Raw genomic sequence first — 24,596 nt, 5'->3', positions numbered from 1 at the left:
GATTACAACAGGTCCTTGCTTAGTGGTTTCTTGCTCACATGCTGTACGTAAAGGGGAGATGCACTTGGGACCGCGTGGCTTAGGATCCACAGTCTCACTATTTCAAAGACCATCCAGTTCCACTCCCCCACACCACCCACGCCCCCTGCCATCAGCAGGGACACCTTCCACTATCCAAGGTTGCTCCAAGGCCTGTCCAACCTGGCCTTGGACACCTCCAGGGCTGGGGCAGCCACAGCTTCTCTGGGCAACCTGTGCCAGGGCCTCACCAGCCTCACAGGCAAGAATTTCTTCCTAATATCCAATCTAACGCTGCTCTCTGTCAGTGTGAAGCCATTCCCCCCTTGTCACACTAGAGCCTTCTCCAGGCTGAACAACCCCAGCACTTCCAGTTTTCCCTCCTTGTGCTAGCCTTTCATCTGGGATAACCCAGTCTTGCTTCATTGCTTAAGAAACCAGAACAATTGAGTTCAGGCAGTAACTTCTACCACATGTTTAATGCAACAGGCTGGAGCTGTTCTGGTGACTACTCCCTTCTCTCCCTCTCCCAGGAGTGACTCTGTTTCATCAGAGAAATCACCTCCCTCTTTCATATTGGCTGCACCACACCAGCTTTACCTCTGCTGAAGCATCAGCAGTGTGTGTGGGCACAAGGTGTTCCGTGCCTGGCAGCACTCGCACTGCTGAGGTGCCAGTGGAGCAGGGCTGGCATGCCAGGAGTCAAGTACTCTGCTGGGCAGGGTGGAGGAACACTGTCAGACTTTCATTATATAAGGCAGACCATCAGCCACCGAAATACGAGCTGCACCCCCCTGCCCAGCTCTGCATCCTCACCTGCTGTGCTGAACCTGCCCAGCTGCACCACCCCTGTCTGGCACAGCCTGCTCAGCTGAGGTGAGCACAAGCACGGGGCATTTAGCAAAACTCCCCCAAAAAAGCAGAGTCAGAAGCACATTTGTCAGTCTGCCTTCCTGGCTGCAAGGGGGAAAAGGTGAGGCAGCACTGCAGAGCTTGGTCACAGCCCCAGCTGTGGCCTTTACCTCTGTTCCTGCTCAGAGAAGGGACGGTCACACACAAGGGTTTAAATGCCTAAAGTGGCATCTCCAAAGTGTTCATCCTGTCCCTGAGGTCACACTCAGGGGTGTCTGATCCAACCCCTGCTCAAGCAGGGCTGTGTCTGGGCAGCAGATTATCCCAGGACAACCTGTGCCACTGCCTGGGCCCTCTCCCAGCTGCAAAGGGAGACAGAGGAAGACAGAGAGACCCTGCTGTCAGCTTTTACAGTCGAGTCTAAATAATGCAGATAATGAACAGACTCCAGCAAAACCTGGACCTCACATTCCCCAACACACAGTCACACTTTTGCAAAGCAGTGTCTACTTCCTGTAGCAGCAGCAGAAAGGACAGACATGCCTTCAGCTGTAGTTCCTCCTTGCACACAAAGTACTTGGGTCTATCTCCTGGGTGATGTGGGGGAAGAGGAAGAAGGATGCAGAGACAAGCAGCTGGGAACCAGTCCTTCTCCCCTAATAACACAAAGTTACACCAGCCTCATTTGTTTTGTTACTTTATTGAAAGTGGCAGATCCCTTTCAACGTTTTTAAAAACTAAACCCATTGTTGCTTTGAGTACTGGACAAAGGTTGTGGGGATTGTTTCCTTTAAAAAGTTTACTCATTACACTGCAGAGTGTGTGAGTAACGATACAGGTACCTTATCAACACGGTTTGCTACCGTCATGAACAGCAACTTTAAAAGCAGCAGGAGCCCTTCTGCTGACCTGCAGCCTCTACCTTCCCCCTCTCCAAGTTTCCTGTCTATACATTAACTTCTCCTAAGGGAAAAATGGGTTTGTTCTGCTCTTCCTAACTGCAGGCTCTGAGCTGACTCACACAGCAGCAGAACACTGCTCTGCAGCAGAGATCCAGCAAAACCCAACAGCAGCACCTCTGCTCTATGGGACAGGTTCATAGTGTTGCTGAGCCTGGATTTATCCATCAGGAAGAATAAAGGATAGTCAAAAGCTAAAGTGAACACTGCACACCAGGATGAGGGAACATATGGTCCTCCTGAGCACTTAAAATCTGCAGGTCTGAATCCAAGTACCAAAAATCAAGCCTTGCTTCTAACCAAGTGGCCTGTCTTTAAAGAAAAAAGCTGAACAGCTCCAGCCTCTGTTCTCAGCAGCTCTGGAGTGAGCCACATCATCCACACACAAAGACCCAGACAGAAAGATCTGGATAACTGAGGTCTTGCTGACTTCATGGGAATCTTTATACAATTAGAGGGCAGGTCTCTAGGCAACCAGCTATCAGGGGTTATTTTCCTAAGTCTGTTTTTCTAGATCTTTAAAGTGTAGATTTAAGATCTGTGAGCTTACCTGAATTAAAGATTTGCTTTATAAACTAGTATGACACAGAAAGCAAAGCTCCTTGGGGATGGCTCTGCTGGAATACCTTAAGCAACCAACACAGCAGATGCTTTAATTGCTCTGCTAGCAAACACCACCCCAGCTTGTCAACTGGAGCAGAGCCCTGGCTGCAGCAAGTTTAGATCCCAGGCTGAAGGAGGAGCCAGAAAGGAAAGGTTGAGAAGGGGATGCCTAGAGCAGCTTTTGGGAACCCCCAGCCCCACCACAGTGCTGCAAGCCATCCAGTTTATGCCTTCCTGTAGAGGACAGGTTGTTGCCTTGAGAACTGCTACGCAGTGTCCCTCTGCTTTGTGAACCAAAGCCCTGCCAGTGCCTTTGGCTGCTGTGTTCCACCCACTCCCCTTTCTTAACCCTTCTGCCCCATTTGGGCCTGCACAGTGCATGTCTGCTCACCTCAGAGACCAGCACTGCCCAGCCTGCCTGTCTGGTTGCTTCTGCTGCTGAAAGTGCCAAGGACAGGAACCCCCCCAGCTCCCACAGCAAAAGGACCCACTTTGCCTTCTGGTTCCCAGAGACTGACAGCAAGTTCTGCTGTTGCCTGAAGTAGATGAACCAAGGCCTAATACAAAATGATGTCCCAGAGCCAAAAAAAAAAAGTACAGTCAGCAAACCCATCCTCCTGTGAAACAACAGGCTGGGAAAGAGCGGCAGCGCATCAGCTCAGCTGCTGCTGCTCTGGAAAGCGTTTTGTTACTCGTGTGTGAAGGGGTTGAAGTGATCCTCCAGAACAACTGGAGAGCTGCTCTCGCTCTCCCAAAGGCTCTAGTGCCTGGAGAGCTTCCCATCATCCCTGCACTCACACATGACTGCTCACAAACACTTCTTTAGGAAGGACAGGAGGCTAAACCCCATCAGACTCGCCTGTGAAACACATCTCAGTGGAAGAGAAATCTCCCTCTTTTCCAGCAGCCAGGCATTTACCAGAAACAAGCTGTGAATCAAACCAAGCCAAAATGGACACATCCATAGGGAAACAATTAAAAACTGCATTGATTACATTGTAAAAACGATTAGACCACCCATCTCGGGTTCTGCAAAAGGTCTAAATTGTACTTGCATCGCAAACCCCACCCTGGGTTATCATGAAAACACGGCTAACATGAAGGCTCTGAAATGTCCTGGAGTCCGTCACACAATGTCACATCCAACGGCAGATGGTGGTCTGGATTAGAGATGTAGTTCTTATGAAGCTGGAAAAAATCCTTCCCCCCTCACGACAGCAGCAGGGAATGTGGGTGTCAGCGGGCAGAGGTCAGGTGGTTCCGACTGTGTGAAAACCTGCAAGGAAGAAGAATGGGGCGGGGGGAACTGGTCAGCTCTGGCTGTTTGCAGCTCTCACCCAGGAGAGGGTCCAGCGGGTCTGCGGGGGAAGGGGTCAGTCTGTGTAGGTCTGTCCCCATTCCCATTGCCCCTGCAGTTTTTGCTAGACAAAAAAAAGTCTTGAAAGCGAAAACCAGCAATTTAAAAAAAAGCCAAGGTGGCACTTTTTTCAGGCTTTCAAGATTGTTTTAACCTAGTAAGAAATTTTCAGCACTAGTGTTTTACAGTAAGAAAGCAAGAGGGTCTCTGAGGTTTTGCAAGCCCCCCAAAAAATGTATCTTGAGCTTCTGCCCCATCCAGCAGTGTCATTCCTAGGCTGACAGAAGTGATTGATGCTGAAACATCTGCCCTGCAGTCACCTGTGTGTATTTGTGAGCACCTCTTGCTCAGCCAGACACTCAGGTTTTCCAGGTATCACCGGGACACCTTCTATGACCTCTGTGGGTCAGCCAGAACGATGAGAATGTTCTCTTCACAGCATTAAAAGATTATTAGATGAGGGATCAACACAGACCCATGGCATATTTGCTTGAAAGCTTGAACGACACAGAAACAGAAGCCCTCCAGTATGGCCAGTACATTTGGTCCTTAATATCTAGGACTCATGTACAGGACAACCAGGAAGTCAGGTCAAGCCAGTGTGTGTTTAGGAAAGGTGGGTCCTGCCTGACCAACCTGATCTCCTATGACCAGGTGATCCACCTAGAGGATGAGGGAAAGGCTGTAGATGTAGTCTACTGTCTCCTACAGCATTCTCCTGGAAAAGCTGCAGCCCGTGGCTTGGACAGGTGCATTCTTAGCTGGTTTAAAAACTGGCTGGATTGGCTGGGTCCAGAGAGTGATGGGGAATGGAGTTACATCCAGCTGGGGCCAGTCACTAGTGGAGGCCCCCAGGGCTCAGTGTTGGGGCCGGTCCTGTTTAACATCTGTATCAATGATCTGGATGAGGGGAGTGCGTGCACCCTCAGTACACTCACGGGTGACACCAAGGTGGGTGGGAGTGTTGATCTGCTGGAGGGCAGGAAGGCTCTGCAGATGGATCAGGACAGGCTGAGGCCAATGGTGTGAAATTCAACAAGGCCAAGTGCTGAGTCCTGCATGTGGGTCACAACAACCCCCTGCAGTGCTATAGGTTTGGGGCAGAGTGGCTGGAAAGCTGTCCCATGGGAGAGGATGTGGGGGGGCTGGTCAACAGCGGCTGAACAGCATGTGCCCAGGTGGTCAAGAAGGCCAACGGCATCCTGGCTTGTGTCAGCAATAGCGTGGCCAGCAGGACCAGGGCAGTGACCATCCCCCTGTGCTTGGCACTGCTGAGGCCCCACCTCAAGTCCTGTGTCCAGTTCTGAGCCCTTCATGACAAGAAGAGTGTGTCCAGTGTGTCTCTGGAGTGTGTCCAGAGAAGAGCAATGGAGCTGGGGAAGGGTCTGGGGCAGAAGTCAGATAACAAGTGGCTGAGGGAGCTGGGGGGACTCAGCCTGGAGAAAAGGAGGCTCAGGGGGGACCTTCTTGCACACTTACAACTTCTTGACAGGAGGTTGTAGCAAGGTGGGGGTCAGGCTCTGCTCCCAGGCAACAAGCGACAGGACAAGAGGAAATGGTCTCAAGCTGCACTGTGGGATGTTCAGGTTGGACATCAGGAAGAAATTCTTCATGGAAATGGTTGTCAGGCATTGGAAAGGGCTGTCCAGGGAGGTGGTGGAGTCCCCATCCCTGGAGGTGTCCAAGGAATGACTGGATGTGGCACTCAGTGCTCTGGGCTGGGTGACAAGGTGGGGACTGATCACAAGGTGGACTCGATCTTGGACGTCTTTTCCAACCTTAATGATTCTGTTCTATTCAACGGGTACTTGAGCTACAAGGCACGGACTTAAACCCATCAGAAGTAGATGCTTAGAAAGCCCAAGTTCAAGGGTGTAAAAACTGCAAAGCTTGGGTTGTGTCTACAGGGGCAGGCGGAGCATGGGATGGCTCCTTTGGTCACATGTATGGCAAAACACTTCCAGCTTGCTAACCAGGGGAGGGCCAAATGGTAAGTTTCTCTGCTGGTAACGAAAAGGATGAGATTTAGGATAGCCTGCTGTGAAAGGGAGAAAAGCTGAACTAATGTTAAATTAAAACCCTGTGATCAGGTCTGCCTGCAACACATGGATATGACTGAACTTGGTGCCAGCAGTGGAGCCAAGTGTGACACAGCAAAGAACTAAATTCTACCAGATTACACTCCTTCACTGGTTTAATAAGCAATTGCCTTCAGGAAAAACACACTTTCCTGTGTATTTTCTGTACACCTGATGCTGGGCAAAGCAGTGACTGTCTGCACATACTGCTGTAAAGTACATTCCTCGCAATGAAACAGATACATATTAACAAAAACTTACTATTCCAGAAGTGATCCTGATGAGATTTTGCATAGTCCTTGCTGCCTGGGTAATAGGACCAGCAGGACATCATACGTATATAGGTATATGTGCAAAATGAAGGTGAATAGTAGCATCTTTCTGTGCTCTGCAACATACCTCTACACTACAGAAACCTGTTCACTGTGAGGAAGGACCTCTGGGGCAGGAAGAACTGCTTCCATTTCATGAAAGCAGCTAAAAGAAGTGACGTAAGGACTATTAAGGCAGCTTGTCAGCAGCACTCACTTTTGTCTGTCTTGACTGCTTGGCACCAACCTTTCCCACACCCATGGAGTACAGCTGCCAGCTCACACTCAGGACACTCACCTTTGTACCCGCTCCACCATGTGTGCTATCAGTTTGTCAGAGATGCCTGGGCAGGACTCCTCAGCCAAGCTAAATGCATTCTCCAGCTCCTCCATGGCTCCCACGTTGCCTCCAGTCTGCTTGTGCTTATCTTTGAGCTGCAACCCAGAGACAGTGCATTAGATCCTTATTTTGTTGCAGAAAGCACTGGTCAAGCAGTCCAGCACTAAGGCCCTTTCCCTTTTAGCATGACTCCACCAGGGTGCAGAAGGCCACTCACATTCTACTTAAACAAACCAAAAAGGTCTCTTTCTGTAGATCAGGAAGGTGGAAATCCAATGTCTGGGATTCAGATTTTCTTCTAGGTACTAATGGCAATCAAGTCCTTACCAAAACAGGATGTACTCTTAAATGAGTTAAATGATATAAAAAACGGATCAACAGCCCTGGAAACTCATAGAGTAGTAACAGCACCAAGAACTCCAGGTGTACCTGAAGCAGTACAGTCACCTTTGCTGCTAATGACAGCCCAGTGCCCAGACACACACACAGGCTCAAAGGCAGGTAGGGCAGAAAATATCCAACACTGGGACTTAGTCACCACCACTTTTAATAACCACAGAAAAGTCTCAGTTGCTTCTAGTGACTGAGAGGCCGAGGCAAACAAGGGCCAAGCCAGGGATCCTGAGCCCCTTGGCCTCCAACACTCCTCTCCAAGACAGCTTTTACCCAGGGAGCAAGGGAAGGAAGCCCATGCACCAAGACCTCCACATGCGGCATCTGCCCTGATGAAAAGCCTCAGTTCACATCTTTCATGCTCAGTGCACTCCAACTAGGCCTCTGCCTGCACGTTTCCAATAGTTAATTTCAAAGAGCTACACCTCTGTCCAGAAGGAACTCCTGACAGGTGCTGACCCTGAAGGAGTCTGTCCTTGGAAATACCACATTCCCACCCCCTGCAACAGTTCCCCACCTCCTTCCCAAAAGTGCTGATATGACAGGCCCTTCCCCAGTTCACCATCACACAAGGAGCTGAACAACAATCAAACCTCCTGCTGAACAAGCAACGTCTGCCAGCCTACCACTGTCCAGTCCAATTAAGCTCCCATTAGGCCACGCTGATTAAAGGGCTTTACATAAGCCTCACAGCTCTTTGCCTGCAATTTTAGGATCAGCCTTTCCTGTTGCTGGAGCTCACCTTTTCTCCATGCTCTGGAAAGCAGGACAAATGTGAACACTAATCCCCAGCTGCAGCCGTCCCTGTGCTCTGAGTCCCCCACTGTGAACCAACAGTTCCCAGACAAAAAGGGCTGCTGTCTCCTCAGTGGGGCACCTGCTGCCTAACACACAGCTGTGGGAGGAACCTACACACACCTCTGCTCAGTCAGAATGGCAGGGGCATGGAGGGCAACTCAGTTACACATCAAGAGTACAGACTTCTTAAGCCAAAAATAGCTGTGATGCTAAAGCCAAGGATTTGATGTCCACCTACCAAAGGCTGCCCAACTCAGAACAAGTACAAGGCCTGTCCTGCAGATAAGTTGCCAGTTTATCATCAGCCTTTGATGCCACACCCCTGACCTTCAGCTTGCCCAGCAGGCTGTGACAGGAGCAGTCTGTACTGGACTGTCTTCTCTCTCTGCAGAAGAGCTCTCTGGAGGCCAGCAAGACATTAGAGTACTGCACTGTGCTAACTTACAGGCTGCCTCCAACTCACTGCTTGGTCCTCCAAGCCCAAATGTCATTTTCCCTCCCTGCCCCAAAAAGTTTCCAGATTTGCAGTTGCCCACATCTGTTAATTAACTCCCCATGGGCCATTTTCAATATTAGCATCCAATAACACACATGCAGGGAGGGTATATAAAAGATTACACACAGCATTTCAGTCAGATTTCCATTCATAAAGCCCAGCTTCAGCCATTTTATGGAAAGAGGGGATCAAACCTAGCTGGTCAAAGAGGCAATCACACAACAGCGAGGAGGAGGAAGTCTGCCACTGGTAGGAAATTAGAACTGAAAAGAACACCACGTGCAACCAGCAGTGAAGCAGAGTTCTGACTTGGAGAAGTTTTCCTCCAAGCCCCCTCTAATGCACACAAAGTCCAGGTTATTTCAGAGACTGCCCAAAACCCTTCCTGCACCTGATTTTGCTCAGTGGGATCCACAGAGTCAGCACGGAAGTCTAACCAAAGGAAAGGAGGATCAACAAACTGGGGCAAGGGAGTCAAAGTAGCAGAAATGAAATGCCCAAGAAGCCACTTCCCACCTGGAACTGGTGCAACAAGGCTGGTATGGAGAAGCACAAAAATGCATTCATACTCACAGCCCTGTGCACCCTGTCCCAGGAGGCTCCTAAACTGAACAGAGACCCAGATGTCAGTGACTGTGCTGCACAACCAAACTGCCTGCATCAGGAACCAACATAGTTTTAATTTGGTTTAATCTTACAGGTCTAGGCCTACAAGACCCAGAACACTGGCCTCATGCTCTGACCTCTGGAAGTCAAGCCCAGTGCAGTACAGAAGAGCTCAGTTAGATGAAGTCCCAATTTCCAAAGCGGAGCTGTCTCAGCAATCTGCTTTTTGGGATGACCTCTGGTTCCTGCCACGCACCAAACCCTCCCTCCACATAGCACTAGACCTGAGAAAAGGGAGTTAAGTCCAGAAACTATACCTGAAAAGGCACAGTTCTCTCCTGGGCCACCCCATCAGGATCCAGAAAAGAGTAAGTCCTCAGGACCGAAGAAAGGGTCTCTGACCAGCACCCCAAGAAGAACCCAGACATGCAGTGCCTAAGTGATTTCTTCCGAAGCAGAACCTCCTTTCCTACACTCCTGCTGGAAGGAGCAACTAGAGCCCATAGCCAGCCCCCCCTTATGATTATCCTCCTCTTCTCTTCCCTGAGAACATCATCCAGCTGGAAAGACAAGTCACCTCTCTGCTGATACAGACACCATCCTATCATTAATGGCAGCTTTTACTTCAGCTCCACATCCCCACCTTCAACATAAGGCAGGGAACAGGGTGGGTTTTCCAAACACATTTTCTCTGCCTGCCTTCCAGAGGATATGTGGCAGGGAACTCCTTGGCCTTGGCATGCTACTAGTAGCAGGCTGTGTAGAACAAGAAATGGTCCAGTAACCAGCAAAGCTGACTCCTGCTCTAACCCACCTACCTTCCCCTCAGTGACTCTGCTGTGGACAGCAGCACAGCAGGAGGGCAGGGGACATCCACAGTGACAGGCCAGCCCGAGTACCTGTCTGCCCTAACAGAAGCTGCACTTCAGCCACACACATCAGAGTCCAGAGCTGCCTAACCAGCAAGCCTAAGACACGGGAGAGACAGGTGAGGATCAGACTCCTCTATCTGATCCTCACCAGAAGACAACTTTGCTTTGCTTCCAAACACAACTGTTTTGGGGAGGACACGCCAGGGACATACTCACTTTCCCCACATACAATCCAGTCCTCTGAGCAGAGGCACAAATGCTTCAGAATCCCCTAACCCTACTAAATACTTCACTGCACTTCCCTTCTCCAAATCCTTCCCATTTACTTATCCATGTCAGGTATCTCTTCATCTCCAACCAGCACAGGCACCAAGAAGGTTCTACTCACCTCCCCAAAAACTGGGTGAACAAGTGTGGAGAGACACTGTGACCGTGGTTGCCTCTTAATGGGCTCAGTAGGCTGGAAAGCAACAGGAAAAGAAGTTACAAGCACATGCAAAAGCTCCCAGGGCACACAAGTGTAAGTACTAAGTGTAAAGTAGTAAGCTTTTGGTGAATTCACACCACTTCCATGGCAGTCCCCTCACCAGGTTTTAGGAAAGCCACAGGTTGCAGTACTCTGATGATATGAAAGAGGCAATTCTGGAGCACCAGCCCTGGGTGCCAGACTGAAGTAAATTTTAGATAGAACATGAGTGCCTTGTGGCTTCCCCAAGACACCCAAAAGCTTGTGTTAGTTCAGTCCACTTCAGAAAGACCAGACAGCACACAGACCTTCTGGGAACCATGAAGAGCCATTCCTTTGTGCAGCTTGCTCAAGGAATTGGGGCGAATGGTTGGTGGGAATGTCCAGATTGGACCCTGGTCTCCATCTTCTGCGTCTCCATCACTGCAAATGAAAAGGGGAAGGTCAACACAAATCCTCAGTTCTGTACACCAGGGGTTTGCTCATGTAGTCCTGGAGTCACAAGCTCTGCCCCACTCTGTTGCCATATCATTGCAGAGCTCCAGGCATTTCCTTATCCCAGAAAAAAATCCTAAAGAGAAACCACTTCTACAGCACACACCCAGCATCGGAGAGATCTGAGCTAAGTACTACATCATGGTTCCAAATCATCACAGTCACCTTTTTGCTCTAGAAGCTTGAAGAAGCTTCTACTGCTAATTAAATTTAGGAGAATTTCAAGACAATACAAGCTCAGAATTTCAGGGCCCAGGCTTAGATGTTACAAGCCAATCTCCCAGAGTCCTTGGTCACTTGAGTCACTGCCAGTACAGTTAAAGAGCAGCTCTGTGACACCACTCTGGCAATAAAGTGCCCTTTCCCCACCCAAGGCTCATAACTGTCCTGCACAGCAGCAGCAAAGCTCTACCCACGAGTACACAAACACAGCTCCTGCCACAGTTACTAAAGCCTGTCGCTCTTGTACTTAACGGAATGGACACAAAATACAGGCAACAAGACCCCTGTTTTACTATTTACACCCAGACTAAGTGTTTCTTGTCAGTACTACAGCTCCTTACATTCAGCAAAGAAGCTCCACAGGTTAAGACCAGAACAGAGAACCGGGTCCCACTGAACAGGAGGTTCAGGCAGCAGTCACCTGTTCCCACAAATGGATGCTCACAAGTCTCCCTGAGCTACCATAACATCTCCAACCCCAGGAGGAAAAGGACCTGAGCTGTTTGCAGTAGGCACTCCTCTGTGCAGAACACGTACGTACATATCGGAATCACCAGAACTGGAATCTTCTCCATGGCCCTCTGACTTCCAGCGCTTGAATCGATCGATCAGCTCCATTAGGAATGAGGTTTTCTTGGTGTAGCGTGTGATGAACTTGTGCTTTAGCAATTCTTTAGCTGTTGGCCTCTGGAGCAGATAAGGAAAGCATGTCACATCCAATCATCTCTGCACACTGAACATGCAGCACACTGACTTCAAGTGGAATCACAGAATACTGTGAGCTGGAAGGGACCCACAAGGATCATTGAGTCCACGGGTGGGCAGCAATACTCACAAATCTAGGATCCTTATTGAGACAGGCTTCCACAAACTCCTTGAAGGGCTTGCTGTGGTGACCCTCAAGTGTTGGAGGATTGTTTTTGGGGATCAAGAAGAGAACCCTCATAGGATGCAAGTCAGAATTTGGAGGCTCTCCCTTTGCTAGTTCAATGGCTGTAATTCCAAGGGACCAGATGTCTGCCTGAAAGCAGAAGAACGAAAGCAGAAGAATGAGGAGCAATGCTACAACATGAAAGCACACAGTTTTAGGACAGCCAAAAGGCTAATTATATAAAATCAGATGGAGCATTTCAAGTCTAATACACAAACTTCTCCAGGAGACCCTGAACCATAACAGGAAAGAATCATTCCTGTAGTAAGCAGCACTTCCAATCCCTGTTCCAGTCCTAGCACCACATCCAAGTAGGCCCAAGTAGCAACCCTCCTGCTCCCAAACTCACCTTGAAGTCATAAGCAGACTGTTTGATGACCTCTGGTGCCATCCAGAATGGAGTCCCCACAAAGGTGTTTCTCTTGATTTGGGTGTCTGTCAACTGTCCAGCCACCCCAAAGTCAGCCAGTTTCACATCTCCTTGTTCCGAAAGCAGCACGTTGGCAGCTGTTCACACAAATAAGCATTAAGTCTGCTGCCTTCTGAATCTCCAGCCCACACAGAACTGAACACTGAGAAGGGCCCTCCTATGCCATTCTCCTTCACCCCCAGTGATAACTCTCAGCTTGGATTTTCAGCCTCACACCCATTCTCGTGCTCTGAACTCCACCGGGTAACATGAACAAGTTCATGCACTTGGTTGGATCATAACAGGAATATTGCTATGGTAGGAGCAAGGAGTAGATGTGAAGGGTCACACAATCAACTACATGTGACACCTGGCCACACAAAGAAGGCAGGGCAACATGGCCCCTAATGGTCTTGATTTCTTTTTCGGTGTAGCATTCAGCACAGGTGAAATTGCAGATCCTTCTGAGGTGCTCAAGTCCCAGTCTTATTCTTCTTCCCACTCACTCATAAGACAGTGACATTGTGCAGGTTTGGGAATGGGGGGTTTCTGTAGGACTTTTCATCATGAGAGAGACCCTGCCTACAAACTTGCAGCATTTTCCCACTGCTGACAGCCAACAGCCCTGCACGTCTTGCAGCCCTGGAAATGTGCAGTCTCACATACACAACGGAATCTTTTCTCCTTATCTCCCTGCATGGGGTTACTGTGCTCTGCCTGCTCGCCTCCCCTCCCGCAGTGGGTCAGAGAAGTGAGCATCCAGCACTGGTCACAGCTCCACAGCACTGTCCCTCCATCCTCCCACTGTCTTTTGATGCTCTGGGTTCGCTGTGACACTGCTCTTCAGGAGGCAGGTGCCAGCCCTCTCTACACTGCACGAGGCCAATGACTATAAAACCCAGTAACAGGATAAGCTAATGCAAGCTGCCCTCATTTTCTTGGGCTGTGAACCCTGCATGAGGACAGCTCACCTTCACTGTGAGCTATAACCATGATGACCAGCACACACACCCTTGGGGTCCACCAGCAAAGCAGATGTCCAGACATGAGTCAGCTAAGATCTGAGCATGCCTTTCATCGACTCCTTTGCTTTAGCTCCCTGCCTGTCCAAACTCCAAGTGCCAGAGGAGAGCTACAGATCCCTTTACTCTAAACACCTAAAGACATGAAAAGCATGAGTTGTGATACAGTGACAAGCATGAGATTCAGAAAATAGAAATCTAACAGGAAAAGGAGAACTGAGAAACAGTCTTTGAAATCTCACAGATTATCGCTATATGATACTTCTGAATTCTATGTTACTAATGTCCCTGACAAGAAAGGGAGCTGAGCTCTCCAGTCTTACCTTTGATGTCCCTGTGGATCTTCCTCTCTGAGTGTAAATAATCCAAACCCTTTAGGATTTCTCTCAGGATAGTAGCTATATAAGTCTCCTCCAGCGGTCCTGGCTTCAGCTGATAAAGGGCAGAAAGATGACTTAAAAGAGGGTGACTGATGCCTTGGATTTTTCAGGTTCTCAGTTTATTACTTGGAAACCTTGGCCCAGAAGGTCATACTCAGCAGAAAGTACTTGCATGCCTGGTGCACATTCTGCAAGCAGAATGCTGGACTTTGCACCTGGAAGCATTAAATGGAAAAACTTTGGGGGATTTTCTGTTAGTCTATCAGTCTATTAAAGGCTTCCCAAACAAACAGCAGGATGCTCAACTCTTGCTTTGGCCTGGAAATACATTAGTGAACAGAACATCTTAACAGTTTCTCTTGTTCAGGTCTCTCTGCTAGCACATAAGAACTGAATTTCAGCCTCTGCAACAGCCCGGAGACAACATCAACCCTCAGGCTTTGGAGTATTGTATCAAAGCTCTTCTGCTTTCCATCAGTTCTCCTCTAACCAAGTCCTGCCTTCCCAGTGCAATAACCAAGGTTCTGACAGTCAGATGACTTCTGCTGATGACAGCCCTGAACTACACCTTCCTGTGAGTCACTGCAGGCTCAGCATTTTTCCCCTATATGACAGGTTACTGCTCTGGAAAAGCAGGCATTAAAGAGAAAAATCCTGTGACAGAATACAGCACAGCAGAACTTTACCTACAGGCATATTCTGCATTTGTATTCTCTTAACATTTGGGGTAACTTGATCACAAACCACGGCCCTGCTGAGCCATGCAAGCACTGAACAATACTCTAACTCTGACATGGTGCAGTACAGCTCCATACAGCTCAAAACCAACTGGCTGCTGTCACTTTTCAGTTCACTGGCTCTTCCCATCATACAGCAGCACAGTATTGTTGGAGGACAGTGCTTGGACAGCTGAGCTCTGTGCAAACATTTCCTCTGTCCTGGGATAAGCATAACCAGCATGTCTGTCCTGCACTGCACACTCCTCAGGCATAGGACTGCCAAAAAGATGGTATGTGGCAAGTAAGTGTCTGGCTTACGGGCATTTCACAAACCAAGGCTCCAGACAATGTTTTCATAGTGCAGAGCTTGCCATGTACTTACCAAATCCAGGGCTGAACCTCCTCCCAGGTACTCCATGATTATCCACAGCTTAGTGCCCTGCAAGCAAGAGCACAAGTCGAGAGCAAAGACAGTAATAAAAGCAGGCAGAAAAGTGAAACACCTGGGAGGCAGCAAGACATGGGAGTAGTCCTGTACACAATCCAAGAGATGCTGCACACCACAGCTCTCAGAGGGTCAAGGAAGGAGCTCTCAGCTCTTTTCTGCTGACACAGTGTTATATAGGTGGATCTGGCTCCACTACATTTCTAACTCTCAGTCTGCAGTTTTATCTAAGCAAGTGCCCCTACAGGCACCAGACTGCCCAGCCCACAGAATTAAGCTTATTCTCAGGTTGGAGCCACTTAGCACCTCTCCAACAGCACATCCAGCATAACTCCTTCTTGGCAATGGTAAGGGAGATTTGCAGCCTTTGATCTCATTAACAGGGCTGCCATCTTGAAGGGTACAATTGGCAAGACACTCTTACTCCTCAGAGAAGAGATTTCCATACTGAGGTTCACAAGGTCTTGGTAGGAAAAAACAGCAGGCCCACGAAACTACAGCAGAAGGCTGAGGAAATGTATGTTGGCCTTTGAAAAATATGTACGGAATATTCAGGATCCAAAGAACTCCGGAACTGTTTGCTGCAGTCCCAGTGTTACTTTCACCTCCAGCAGACAGTATGCAGAGGCCACCTCTGATCATCACTACCAGTAGCTTCCATTAGGGATTCCTAAGCCTGTTCTCAATGGAAGCATATCAGCACTCCTCCATATTACTATTCTTTTCACCATTTCTGATGAAATGGTGATCACAAGATCACAAAGTACAGTTTCAACCTTCTCTTCTTTCCAGAGGCATAAATCCCTCAGTGGTACTACCTTAGACTGTGTTATTCTGGAAAAGTATTCCACAAACTTCCTTTCAGGAATGGTCAGACGAGAGAGAGGTCAGTCTTCAATGAACAATTTTCTCTCCAGTGAAGCGCCCTGCTCTTGGTAACACACAGAACCTCATTTCCATGTGCTTAACAAGTGTTTTAAAGTCCAGTCTGCTATTAAGAGCACACCAATGCAATGAGCAGAGCCATTGCTGTTCCTGCTGCCACACTGACACTCACACACTGGGCACCTTCCAGTGCTGTGTGCCACCATCCGCTGCAGTACCCACAGAGGAGCCCACACCATTCCCAAACTGCTGGCAAGGAACCTCCATGGTTTGTCCTACCTTCAAGTATGAGCCATAGTACCGGGTGATGTAGGGACTATCACACTGGCTGAGCACTGTAATCTCCTGCTGAATGTCCTCGATCTCATCCTCAGCCTCCTCCAGATCAATGATCTTGATAGCAACCACCTCCTTGGTGCGGTTGTCGATCCCTTTATACACTTCACCAAACGATCCTTTGCCGATCCGCTCCAGCTTGGTGAACAACTCCTCAGGGTCCACTCTGGAGTGCTAAACCAGAAAGCAGGGATGGGATAATTCCATTAGATCCCAGGGCTGCAGAGCACCACACATACCCATACAGCTCATCTCCATATCTGTGCACCTGCTGTGTTCATCAATTCATCCAAAACTCACATATCCAAAAAAGTCTGAGAAACTTGACACAGAATATATCCAAGATCAGAACTGAAGAAACCTCTTCCACAGGCTTTCTGCCTCTGCAGGAGGGGGAGAGAAAGAGGAGGGAAGTCCAGCAAGAGAATGCCAGCAGGTCTCTTTATGGAAAGTGTCAGCCCCTCTGGGACAGGACTGCTCAGCTGGAGGCACAAACTGGTGGCAAAGCAGCTCCACGAGCAAGCACCTGCTCACACTTCAATAGAGACCAGCAAGGTGCACCAGAACCAGCCTTCTTTCAGCAATGAAAACAACAAGCAAGAGACCATAAGGATGTTTCCCTAGTCAGCTGTCCTGCACTCAAAGACTGAAGTGACTTGAGAGATTTGCACCCCTCCCTACTAGTCTGGAGGGTGAAATACTCCACTAGTATCAATACCAGTTCACATTAGCTGTCTTCTCTGCTGCAGCCTGATTTCCAGGCAGTGCCCAGCCCAGCTCTCCTCAGATGCTTGCTGAGGAAACCCCACATCTTTTGGAAGGTCAGCAGCAAGGAGGAGGCAGGAGAGCAGAACGGACACTCCATCTGCCTGACCTGCTTTTCTGGAACGGCCTCTCCCATGGCTGGCACACCCAGATGCAAAGGCAAATAGCATTTCCTCCATTAGATAAGCACCTCAACTGGGAAGCTACTAACAGAGAAATACTGATTCTAACAGCAGCTGCACAGTTAACACTTTATTAAGATGAGTATGGATGAAAAATCAGACAAACCACAATCACCTTCTAATGCTATTTATTTCAGTCCAGCTGCACAGCAGGAAGTTCTGCTCTGCTTCATGCTACTAAAATGCTTTTTGTGATTAGTTTTTTCTGCCTTTTTTTTTTAAATAGTTAAAAAAAAATAATCTGGAAAATACGGCCTGACCTACAGGAAGCAGCCAAGCTGCTATAGGAGTTTTCCACACCCAGAACTTGTCGGTCTCACCTCTAACACCAGACCACTCCCTCGCAAGGGCCTTGAGCTGGCAGATTTTATCAGAGAACAGGGAAGCTGCATTTTTCCCATCTCATACCAGGTTCCAGCAGCAGGCCATCATTGAGCAGCCCAAGGTGCTGCTTAATGATTAAGCCAGCCCATCATTATAGGTTGTTTGCCTTCTGTGCCCAGTGCATTGCTGTAAGGCAGACCCAAGTGAGCTTTACAGTCAGCTCATTTAAAAGGATTTCTACACAAACTCCAGTCCAAGATACAGAAGGGTAACCAAATATCCTTTTGCATCCATAGCAACACCTAAACAGGCTGTACTTTGAACAAATGCACTGGAAACAGATGGGAGGGGATGTGCAGACATGAAAAGAACTGGAGACACACAACAGGGACTGGAGAGAGGGAGGCAGGGTAAAGGAAGAGGATTTGAGCTTGAGAAATGCCAGGAGACAATATGAGAATGATGACTGCAGGCAGGGAAAACAGTCTGGCTAGTCCAGGCTCACTACAGACCAGAAGCAGTTTCCACCTCTTGACCTATGGAGGAAGGGGCAACAATGTGCCCCCGATGTTACTTTGCACAGTCACCTACTGCACCCTAAAACTGCCACTCACCACATCAGCCACTCCCACACATCGGGGAGAAGGGAGGGAAAGAGGATCATCTCCTAGAAGCACCTGCTCAGCTCCTAAAGGAAACATTATCCACATCCTGCAGGGAAGCAACCCTGCAAGAAAACCTTCCTCCCCTCCCATGTAAATAACTTTTCCGTGAGGTAAGAAACAGCAAGGTGGAAGTGACTGCTGCCCTCCTTAGCTTGGCATGGCACATCAGAGAATCAGGACTGATTCCTCAAGAACAGGACACCAAACATAAGAGCACCGGCTATGGCAGGCAGCTTTTGGGACAACCACCACTTTGTGTGGTGGGCTCTGAAATCATGGACAGCTTGGTAAACAAGCTTCCAGACTTGGATGTTGGTTTATTCTGTTTTCTGTGGAACAAAGCAGTTCAGGGAGGGGGTGGTGAAGGAGACAAAGCTTCCTGACAAGCACACAGAAATTCTGCCCAAGGGACTAGGGAAAACAATACAAACCTGATGGGCAGATGAGACAAGCCCACCACATCAGGGTGAACAGGAAACTTCCTTTGCAGGTACTGGATTTACTTTCCCAGTACCTGCCACTTCAAAACTGACCTGGAACTGCTTTGGACCTCTCAGGTGACAGGGCAAGAATCCGACTCTATGGAGGACCTGAGGACATATATCCCTTGACACAGAGGCCAGAATCACACAAGTCAGACCCAGCAACAGCCAGAACCCAGGGAGCCAGTACAGGGCCAAGAGGTACAGAGTCATTCCAGCCATGGTTACAGTCTCCAGATGCTGCTGCAGGATCACAGTCTGCTGACAAATTTCTTCACTTTCTGTAAACAGGGAGGAGGAAACAGGCCCATCCCTGATGTAAGAAGGTCAGTGTCTGCCCAGGGGAACACCTTGTGAACTACCATTGTGGAAACCACAGAAGACATTGCCAGCTGGCATTTTCAGCAATCCTGAATTCCCATGACAAACTAAGATAGATAGAATTATGCTAGCCTGCAGGACATCTGCTCAAAAGCCCCTGTCCATTAAAAAAAAAAAAATCTGTTTTGAGCTGCCACAGGGTAACTCGCTGCTGACAAACAAACGCTCAGATCCATAGGCATAAAAGTCTTAGCACTCACCAGACAACAGCACAAATGCAGTTCTGCCAGGAATGGAGAGCTATGGAACTGCACTGCTCTGTCAGGAGAGAAGCACAGTCACACCTGGGCACTTGGGCTGGGGGGGCAGGGGAGGAGGAGAATGCACTGCATGAGCCTGACTCTCCCCTGCCCCAACACATCTGCACCGCAGGGAGGGCTGTAACAAGCACCATCCGTCCCTCTCCTAAAAGCGAATTATCTCAGTGCCAGTTGTCTTGTCAGAGATTCACCCTGGCTGTAAATCCGTGTTCTGGAACTGCACTGCTACAAACACACCTGGAAAACTTCATTAGTAGGAAGTACCAGAATCCAGATGAAATGCTTTACACTTGCTTAAATAAGCATAGATAACACAAAGAGGCTTATTAGCACCTGTCACCTTTGCAACTGCTCACCAGCTAAGGTTCTTTCCATTTTCTTCCACATTCACAGAACCCATCAGGGCTGCAAAATAGAGCTCCAGGCCAGCAGCTGCTGCTTTTTGTTCTACTACTACATGTAAATCCGTTAAGGGATGGTCACTGCATTGTACCTTTTCACTTGACTGAATGTTTATTACACAGCAGTTCTGGAGCAAAAAGCCTCATGCTGTTCCTCCCCACAGAGAGCAGTCAGGCACCAGAGATGGTTCAGGCAGGCCTGGGCAGACTTTGGAGGGGGGAGCACACAATGTACTATCTCTGTTGTAAGCGCAGGAAGGGAAAAAGCATGAGAGGGATGACGACAATCTCCTAGTAATGTGCTCCACTTCTGCCCTCTGGGATCTAATCTCACAGCACAGGAAAGAAGGTCCTGACAGGTGTGGGGGTGTTTGCCATCCTGACTGATGATGCCATGTTTTAAAACAGAGCAAGTCACTGCAGCCACCAGGAATTAGGAACTGCGGTGTGTTATGAGACAAGCCTGGCAGTAATACCAGTTGTTTCATGGGGAAAGAATGGGTTTTGGCAACTTTGCCACCTCCAGCTGCAGAGATGTGATATCCATAGCCTTTGAGAGGAGACTAGAGAAAGCCTACAGTAAGTATCTGCCCTCATTTCAAAGCTGCTGCCTGGAAAGATAAGCTGTGTATTGGGAACAGAAGCAAACACCACTTGAACCAGCTGAAGATCTTCTCTCTGGGCTGTGTCCAGCTGGATCTCATTCTCAAAATATTCAAGAGCAAGAATCATGCCTGCATCTGCTACATAAAACACTGAGGGGTGTTTAAACACTTTTGGAAATGAGACTTCCTTGGTCTGTGGCAGGTTGGAATTGGAATCACTGTTCTATACAGGAGAGGTCTGTAACAGAAGATTGCCAAGGCCACAACACTTTATGAGCTGAAGCTGATGGGGAGCTTGGCAACCTCCAAGGGTTTATATGGAACCAGAAGCATTTAGTGTTATTTCTGACCAGAGCACTTTCCAAACAGCCAAACAAACAAATACAATTTTCCTCTGCCAAAATACAGTGGAAGGAGGAAGTTGGTATTAATAAACCTGTCATCTTCTTTTCCCATTGCCTCCTCTGCTCCCCAACTTCCCACCCAGCACTTACCCACACTGCATGCTGCACACTCACCTCTGGGCCACCAACACAGGTGTCTGCAGCAGGCATTGTGTTCTCTTTGAGGAAATCTGCCTTGTATCTGAAACCATCTGAAAGTTTCCCTTCTGTGTGAAATCTGTGCCCAGCTCTTTGCAACTGTCAAAACCTGAGGCAGTTTTGAATTTCTGGACTGTAGACAAGAGGGAAGTTTGTGTTCAACACTTTGATACACACTAATTTGAGACTCCCAACTCGCTTCACAGGCAGCATGCTTTTGCTTCAGGGAGTAAAGCATTACTTAGCCAAAAAACCTGAATGGCTTCTTCAAGGTCACATAAGGAACAACAAAACTAGAAACAGAGCTCAGATCAGAGCTTTAAAACAGGATAATGTAAATATATTACCTGGCACATAGAGCTCCAGACAAAGACCAAAGACCTACAGTGCTGTATGTACACAGCAAAGGGGAGCAAAGAAAAGAGAGAAACAGCCTCCTGAGCCTGTGAAATGGAGGTATGGCCGCAGAATAACCTGGGGATCAGCCTAAGGTAACACTGCCCATCAGCACCAGAACTGGGAATCAGACAACTCAAGCCTCTGACATCCCAATCTAAGTCTCAGTCTCTTGATTTTCACAGTATTTCCCACTGTTCCCTAAATCCTGGTGAACAGAACTTCAGGCCAGTTCCTACTGCCCTCCCAGCAGGCCTCAGTTACACAGATTTCAGGGTTGCACCAAGGATTCCTGAAAAGACCGGAGGAATGGACAATACAGACCGGTTTCCTATTCCAAGACCAGAGAGGCATGGGATGACAAGATCTAAGAACGCCTCACATTTCCATAATAAATTCAGAGCTGAGACCACTGGAACTCTGATAAGTTTCCTGAGTGAATGTTGTGTACAAAGAAAACTTCAGAGCAACCTCCTCTATAGCTACAGAACTCAGTTCTAACCAGACAGTATCCTTCTCTTTCTCTCCCTGTACAGTGACTCACTCAGGCACTCTATTTGCATTTAATTCCATACACTCTTTGGGGAAACAGTGGATGTGAAGAACAGCATGTAAACTAAGATGCATTGAAAATCAATTTTAAATCAGAAGAGGTTCACAGAAGGCATCATCTCAAACCACTAAAGCTTTTAGTAATTCTACACCTATAAGGAGAACAGAAAAATGCCCAAAATTCTCACAAAACATGGCTTAAGAGGACCTACATTTCGTCCTGACATCTGCCAATAATCAAACACACCCCACAACCCAATTCAGAGGGAAGAAGATGCAGGCCAATACTATTAATGTGGTTTAGCTTTTAGTCCCAAGTCATGACATCATCCTTCCACATTCCCCTTATGAAAATGCCATCACAACAGCAGCATTTAACTGCATCCACGGAGGCTGAGATCTCTCGGAAGAGTTACTGCTCAGTATCAAATATCACTGCCTCTTATGCAGTGAGGTTACAAACACTGTTCTTCTGAGACTAATGCCATAAACACTTTAGGAAGGTACATCTGGCAGAGCCAGCATAGTTTTTCTGCTCCCATTTCTAGACTTCTCCTCCCAAAAATACTGAGACTGTCTCCCAGTGACTCCTGTCTCCCTACAAAAAGCAAATTTAACCTCAGAGGAAGGCCCCATAGTGTGTGAAGAACTACTTTCCTACATGTCTGGCAACACAACACTATCAGTCAACACCAGCACGGAGACACAAGTCAATCAGCTAACAGGAGTAAGCTGAGACGTGTGCAAGAGAGATAAAGAGTGGCAAAAAGTGATTTTCTGGTGATTTGTTTGAAACCCTCACATCAAGAGTAAACACTGTTACGTTTGCCCTTAAAATGAGTTTAGAATAAATTTTTAATCACCACTTACCTGGCTGGCAAACTCTCTCAGGTGAGCCATGCCTACAGGATGGTCAGACATTCGCTTCTGCAAAATCAGGGAGGGTTGGGATGTTGCAGCTCGATGGGAAAGCGATAATTTCTCATCCACTGGTTAACTGCGACAAGCAAGAACACCACAGCTCTCATGTGAGGTTCTCAGAGCCTGCCTCATTTCCCTAAAGAGCTACCTGCATCTTTCTTCTCTCCTTGATGTGCCGCTCTCCTTGAACCTGCCAGCCCACTCTAAGTATGCCAGCCCCTTCTCGCAAACCCCATTTCTCAATTCTTTACAGAAATGCCTTCCAGATGTGTCAAGGAGCCTCACCTTAATGATATACACCGACCAAGTCTCAGGCACCATTTTCCCCACCCATCACCTCAGCATGATAGTTAGCCCCACAGCTCCATCCCTTCACCGCCACTCCCGGCATTACCCCAGCACCTTCCCCAACACAACCCACATCATCGTCTTCAGACACTCCTTTCCTGCTGCTGCTCCCCAGCAATCCTTTCGCTGAGGGTACGTACCCCTCTGCTCCCACTCTCCCCCGTACACTCGCTGGCAAAGCTCAGCTCCCCAGCGCACCTCTTCCTGCTCAGGGAACCCCAGCCCTGCACCATCCCTGGCTGCTCCCCCCCCGGTGCCGCCCAGTTCTGTCCCCAGCAGAACTCCTCGGTGACCCTCCCCTCCACCCTGGCAACGGCTGAGCCCCCCTCGCCCGCCCCAGCACCTCCCGCTCCCCTCACTGTCCCCCGTCACGACGCGGCCCCGCGGCTGCCCCCCCTTCCCTCCCGACTCCCCTCAGGGACACCTCGCCCCCCCCTCACACCCCAGCGATCCCCCACCTCCCCGGGTGCTCCGCGCCCCTACGGGCTCCTCAGCGCGCCCCCCGCTCCGCCCGGCCCCCTCAGAGTCCCTCTGTGGCGCATCCCCGCCCCGCCCGGCCCCCGCGGGCCCGCCCGGCCCCGAGCGCCGCCGCACCTACGGGCAGCGCTGCGCGGCCGCGGGGAGCGCCATGGCCGGGCCTGGCGCGCGGAGCCGCCGCCGCCCCGGCTGCCCCGGGACAGCGAGCGCGGCGGGGGGCGGGAGCGCCGGGCCGGGCGCAACGACACGGCGCGGAGGCGGCGGGGGAGGGGGGGCGGAGCGCGTTGCATGCCGGGAGATGTGGTCTTCGCGCAGCGCCGCCCGGCCGTGGACAACGCTCCTTGGACTACAATACCCGGCACACAGCGCGCGCAGCGGGAGGGCGGCGGGGCGGGGCCGAGGCGCGGGGGTGGCTGGGGCGGGGAGTCCTGAGGGGCCGCGGCGGGCGCTGCCCGGCCCAGCGGCCCCCGCGGCGGGGCGGACCCAGGACCCCCGTGCTCGCCGACGGGAGGAGCCGCCTTTGTCCTCTCGGCCCCGCCTCGCTGGCCCTCACGAGGCTGTGCCCAGGAGCCCGCTGGGTGGTAGTGGGCCGGCCCGCCCTTAGGTCTTCTCCTGTCCCCTGTCCCCCGTAAGGGCGCGGGGCCGGGCGCACCCCGGGGCTGCCGGTGCCCCCGACCCCTCTGCGGGGCTCCAGGCCCTCGGGGGAGCCGGCCGAGCGCACCGGGCCGTGCGGGAGCAGCAGAGCAGAGGAGAGGCGAGGGGACGGGAGCTCCCTCATGGCCCCTTTCCCTGCGCTGCCTCTGCGGGGTTGGGTTTTCCTCCACGTGCTTTAATGTCAGTGAGTGATTCACGTTTTCAAAGGGAAAAAAAACCCAAACCAAGAAATTTTCCCAGCCTCTGTTACCAGGCAGCTTTAACACTGGCCCTGCATTTCTTCCCTGCAGCGGACAAAACCAGGCGCAGCTTTTCCCAGGCGCTGGCACACAACGCCTTTGTCACAACCTGCTGCTTCTGATGGTGAGCTGGTGCTGCTCTGTAGCACAGGTGACTGTAGCAAGAGGAACAGCCTTGGAACCTGCTGCTGCATGGACAGATGGGTCTGGGCAGCAGCCAGCAGCTCCCTCACATCCCTCTGATTTCCTTCCACATCCCTCTGATGCCCTCCCCCATCCATCTCCCATCCCTCTGTTTCCCTGCCCCTGATCAAACCATCCAGCACTTTGAGGTACTTGAGCGAAAACATCAATGAGCTAGAGGACTGCTATCAAATACCCCTGTAATGAGATCATATCTTTGTATTTA

General features: G+C 49.8%; 1 protein-coding gene across 2 annotated transcripts; it reads right to left on the bottom strand.

The window, feature by feature from the left end:
* Positions 1–1,554: 1,554 nt before the first annotated feature.
* On the bottom strand, positions 1,555–23,483 carry STK25 (serine/threonine kinase 25). Of its 2 annotated transcripts, none has more exons than XM_032697996.1 (12): positions 23,412–23,483; positions 22,419–22,545; positions 15,937–16,167; positions 14,710–14,766; positions 13,552–13,660; positions 12,147–12,304; positions 11,702–11,887; positions 11,408–11,553; positions 10,458–10,572; positions 10,072–10,143; positions 6,477–6,613; positions 1,555–3,708 (listed from the first exon to the last, which is right to left on the bottom strand). In XM_032697996.1, exons 2-12 carry the CDS (start codon positions 22,467–22,469, stop codon positions 3,669–3,671), a joined length of 1,302 nt encoding a protein of 433 aa, XP_032553887.1. In that variant the 5' UTR covers positions 22,470–22,545; positions 23,412–23,483; the 3' UTR covers positions 1,555–3,668. The 2 variants fall into 2 exon arrangements, with proteins under 2 accessions (XP_032553887.1, XP_032553888.1); XM_032697997.1 differs by having other exon boundaries at positions 23,416–23,470.
* Positions 23,484–24,596: the final 1,113 nt, after the last annotated feature.

The sequence above is a fragment of the Chiroxiphia lanceolata genome, chromosome 10, assembly GCF_009829145.1.
Source record: "Chiroxiphia lanceolata isolate bChiLan1 chromosome 10, bChiLan1.pri, whole genome shotgun sequence".
NCBI lineage: Eukaryota > Metazoa > Chordata > Aves > Passeriformes > Pipridae > Chiroxiphia > Chiroxiphia lanceolata.
Note: the sequence above shows the minus strand (reverse complement) of the source record. Positions and strands in the feature narration are given on the sequence as shown.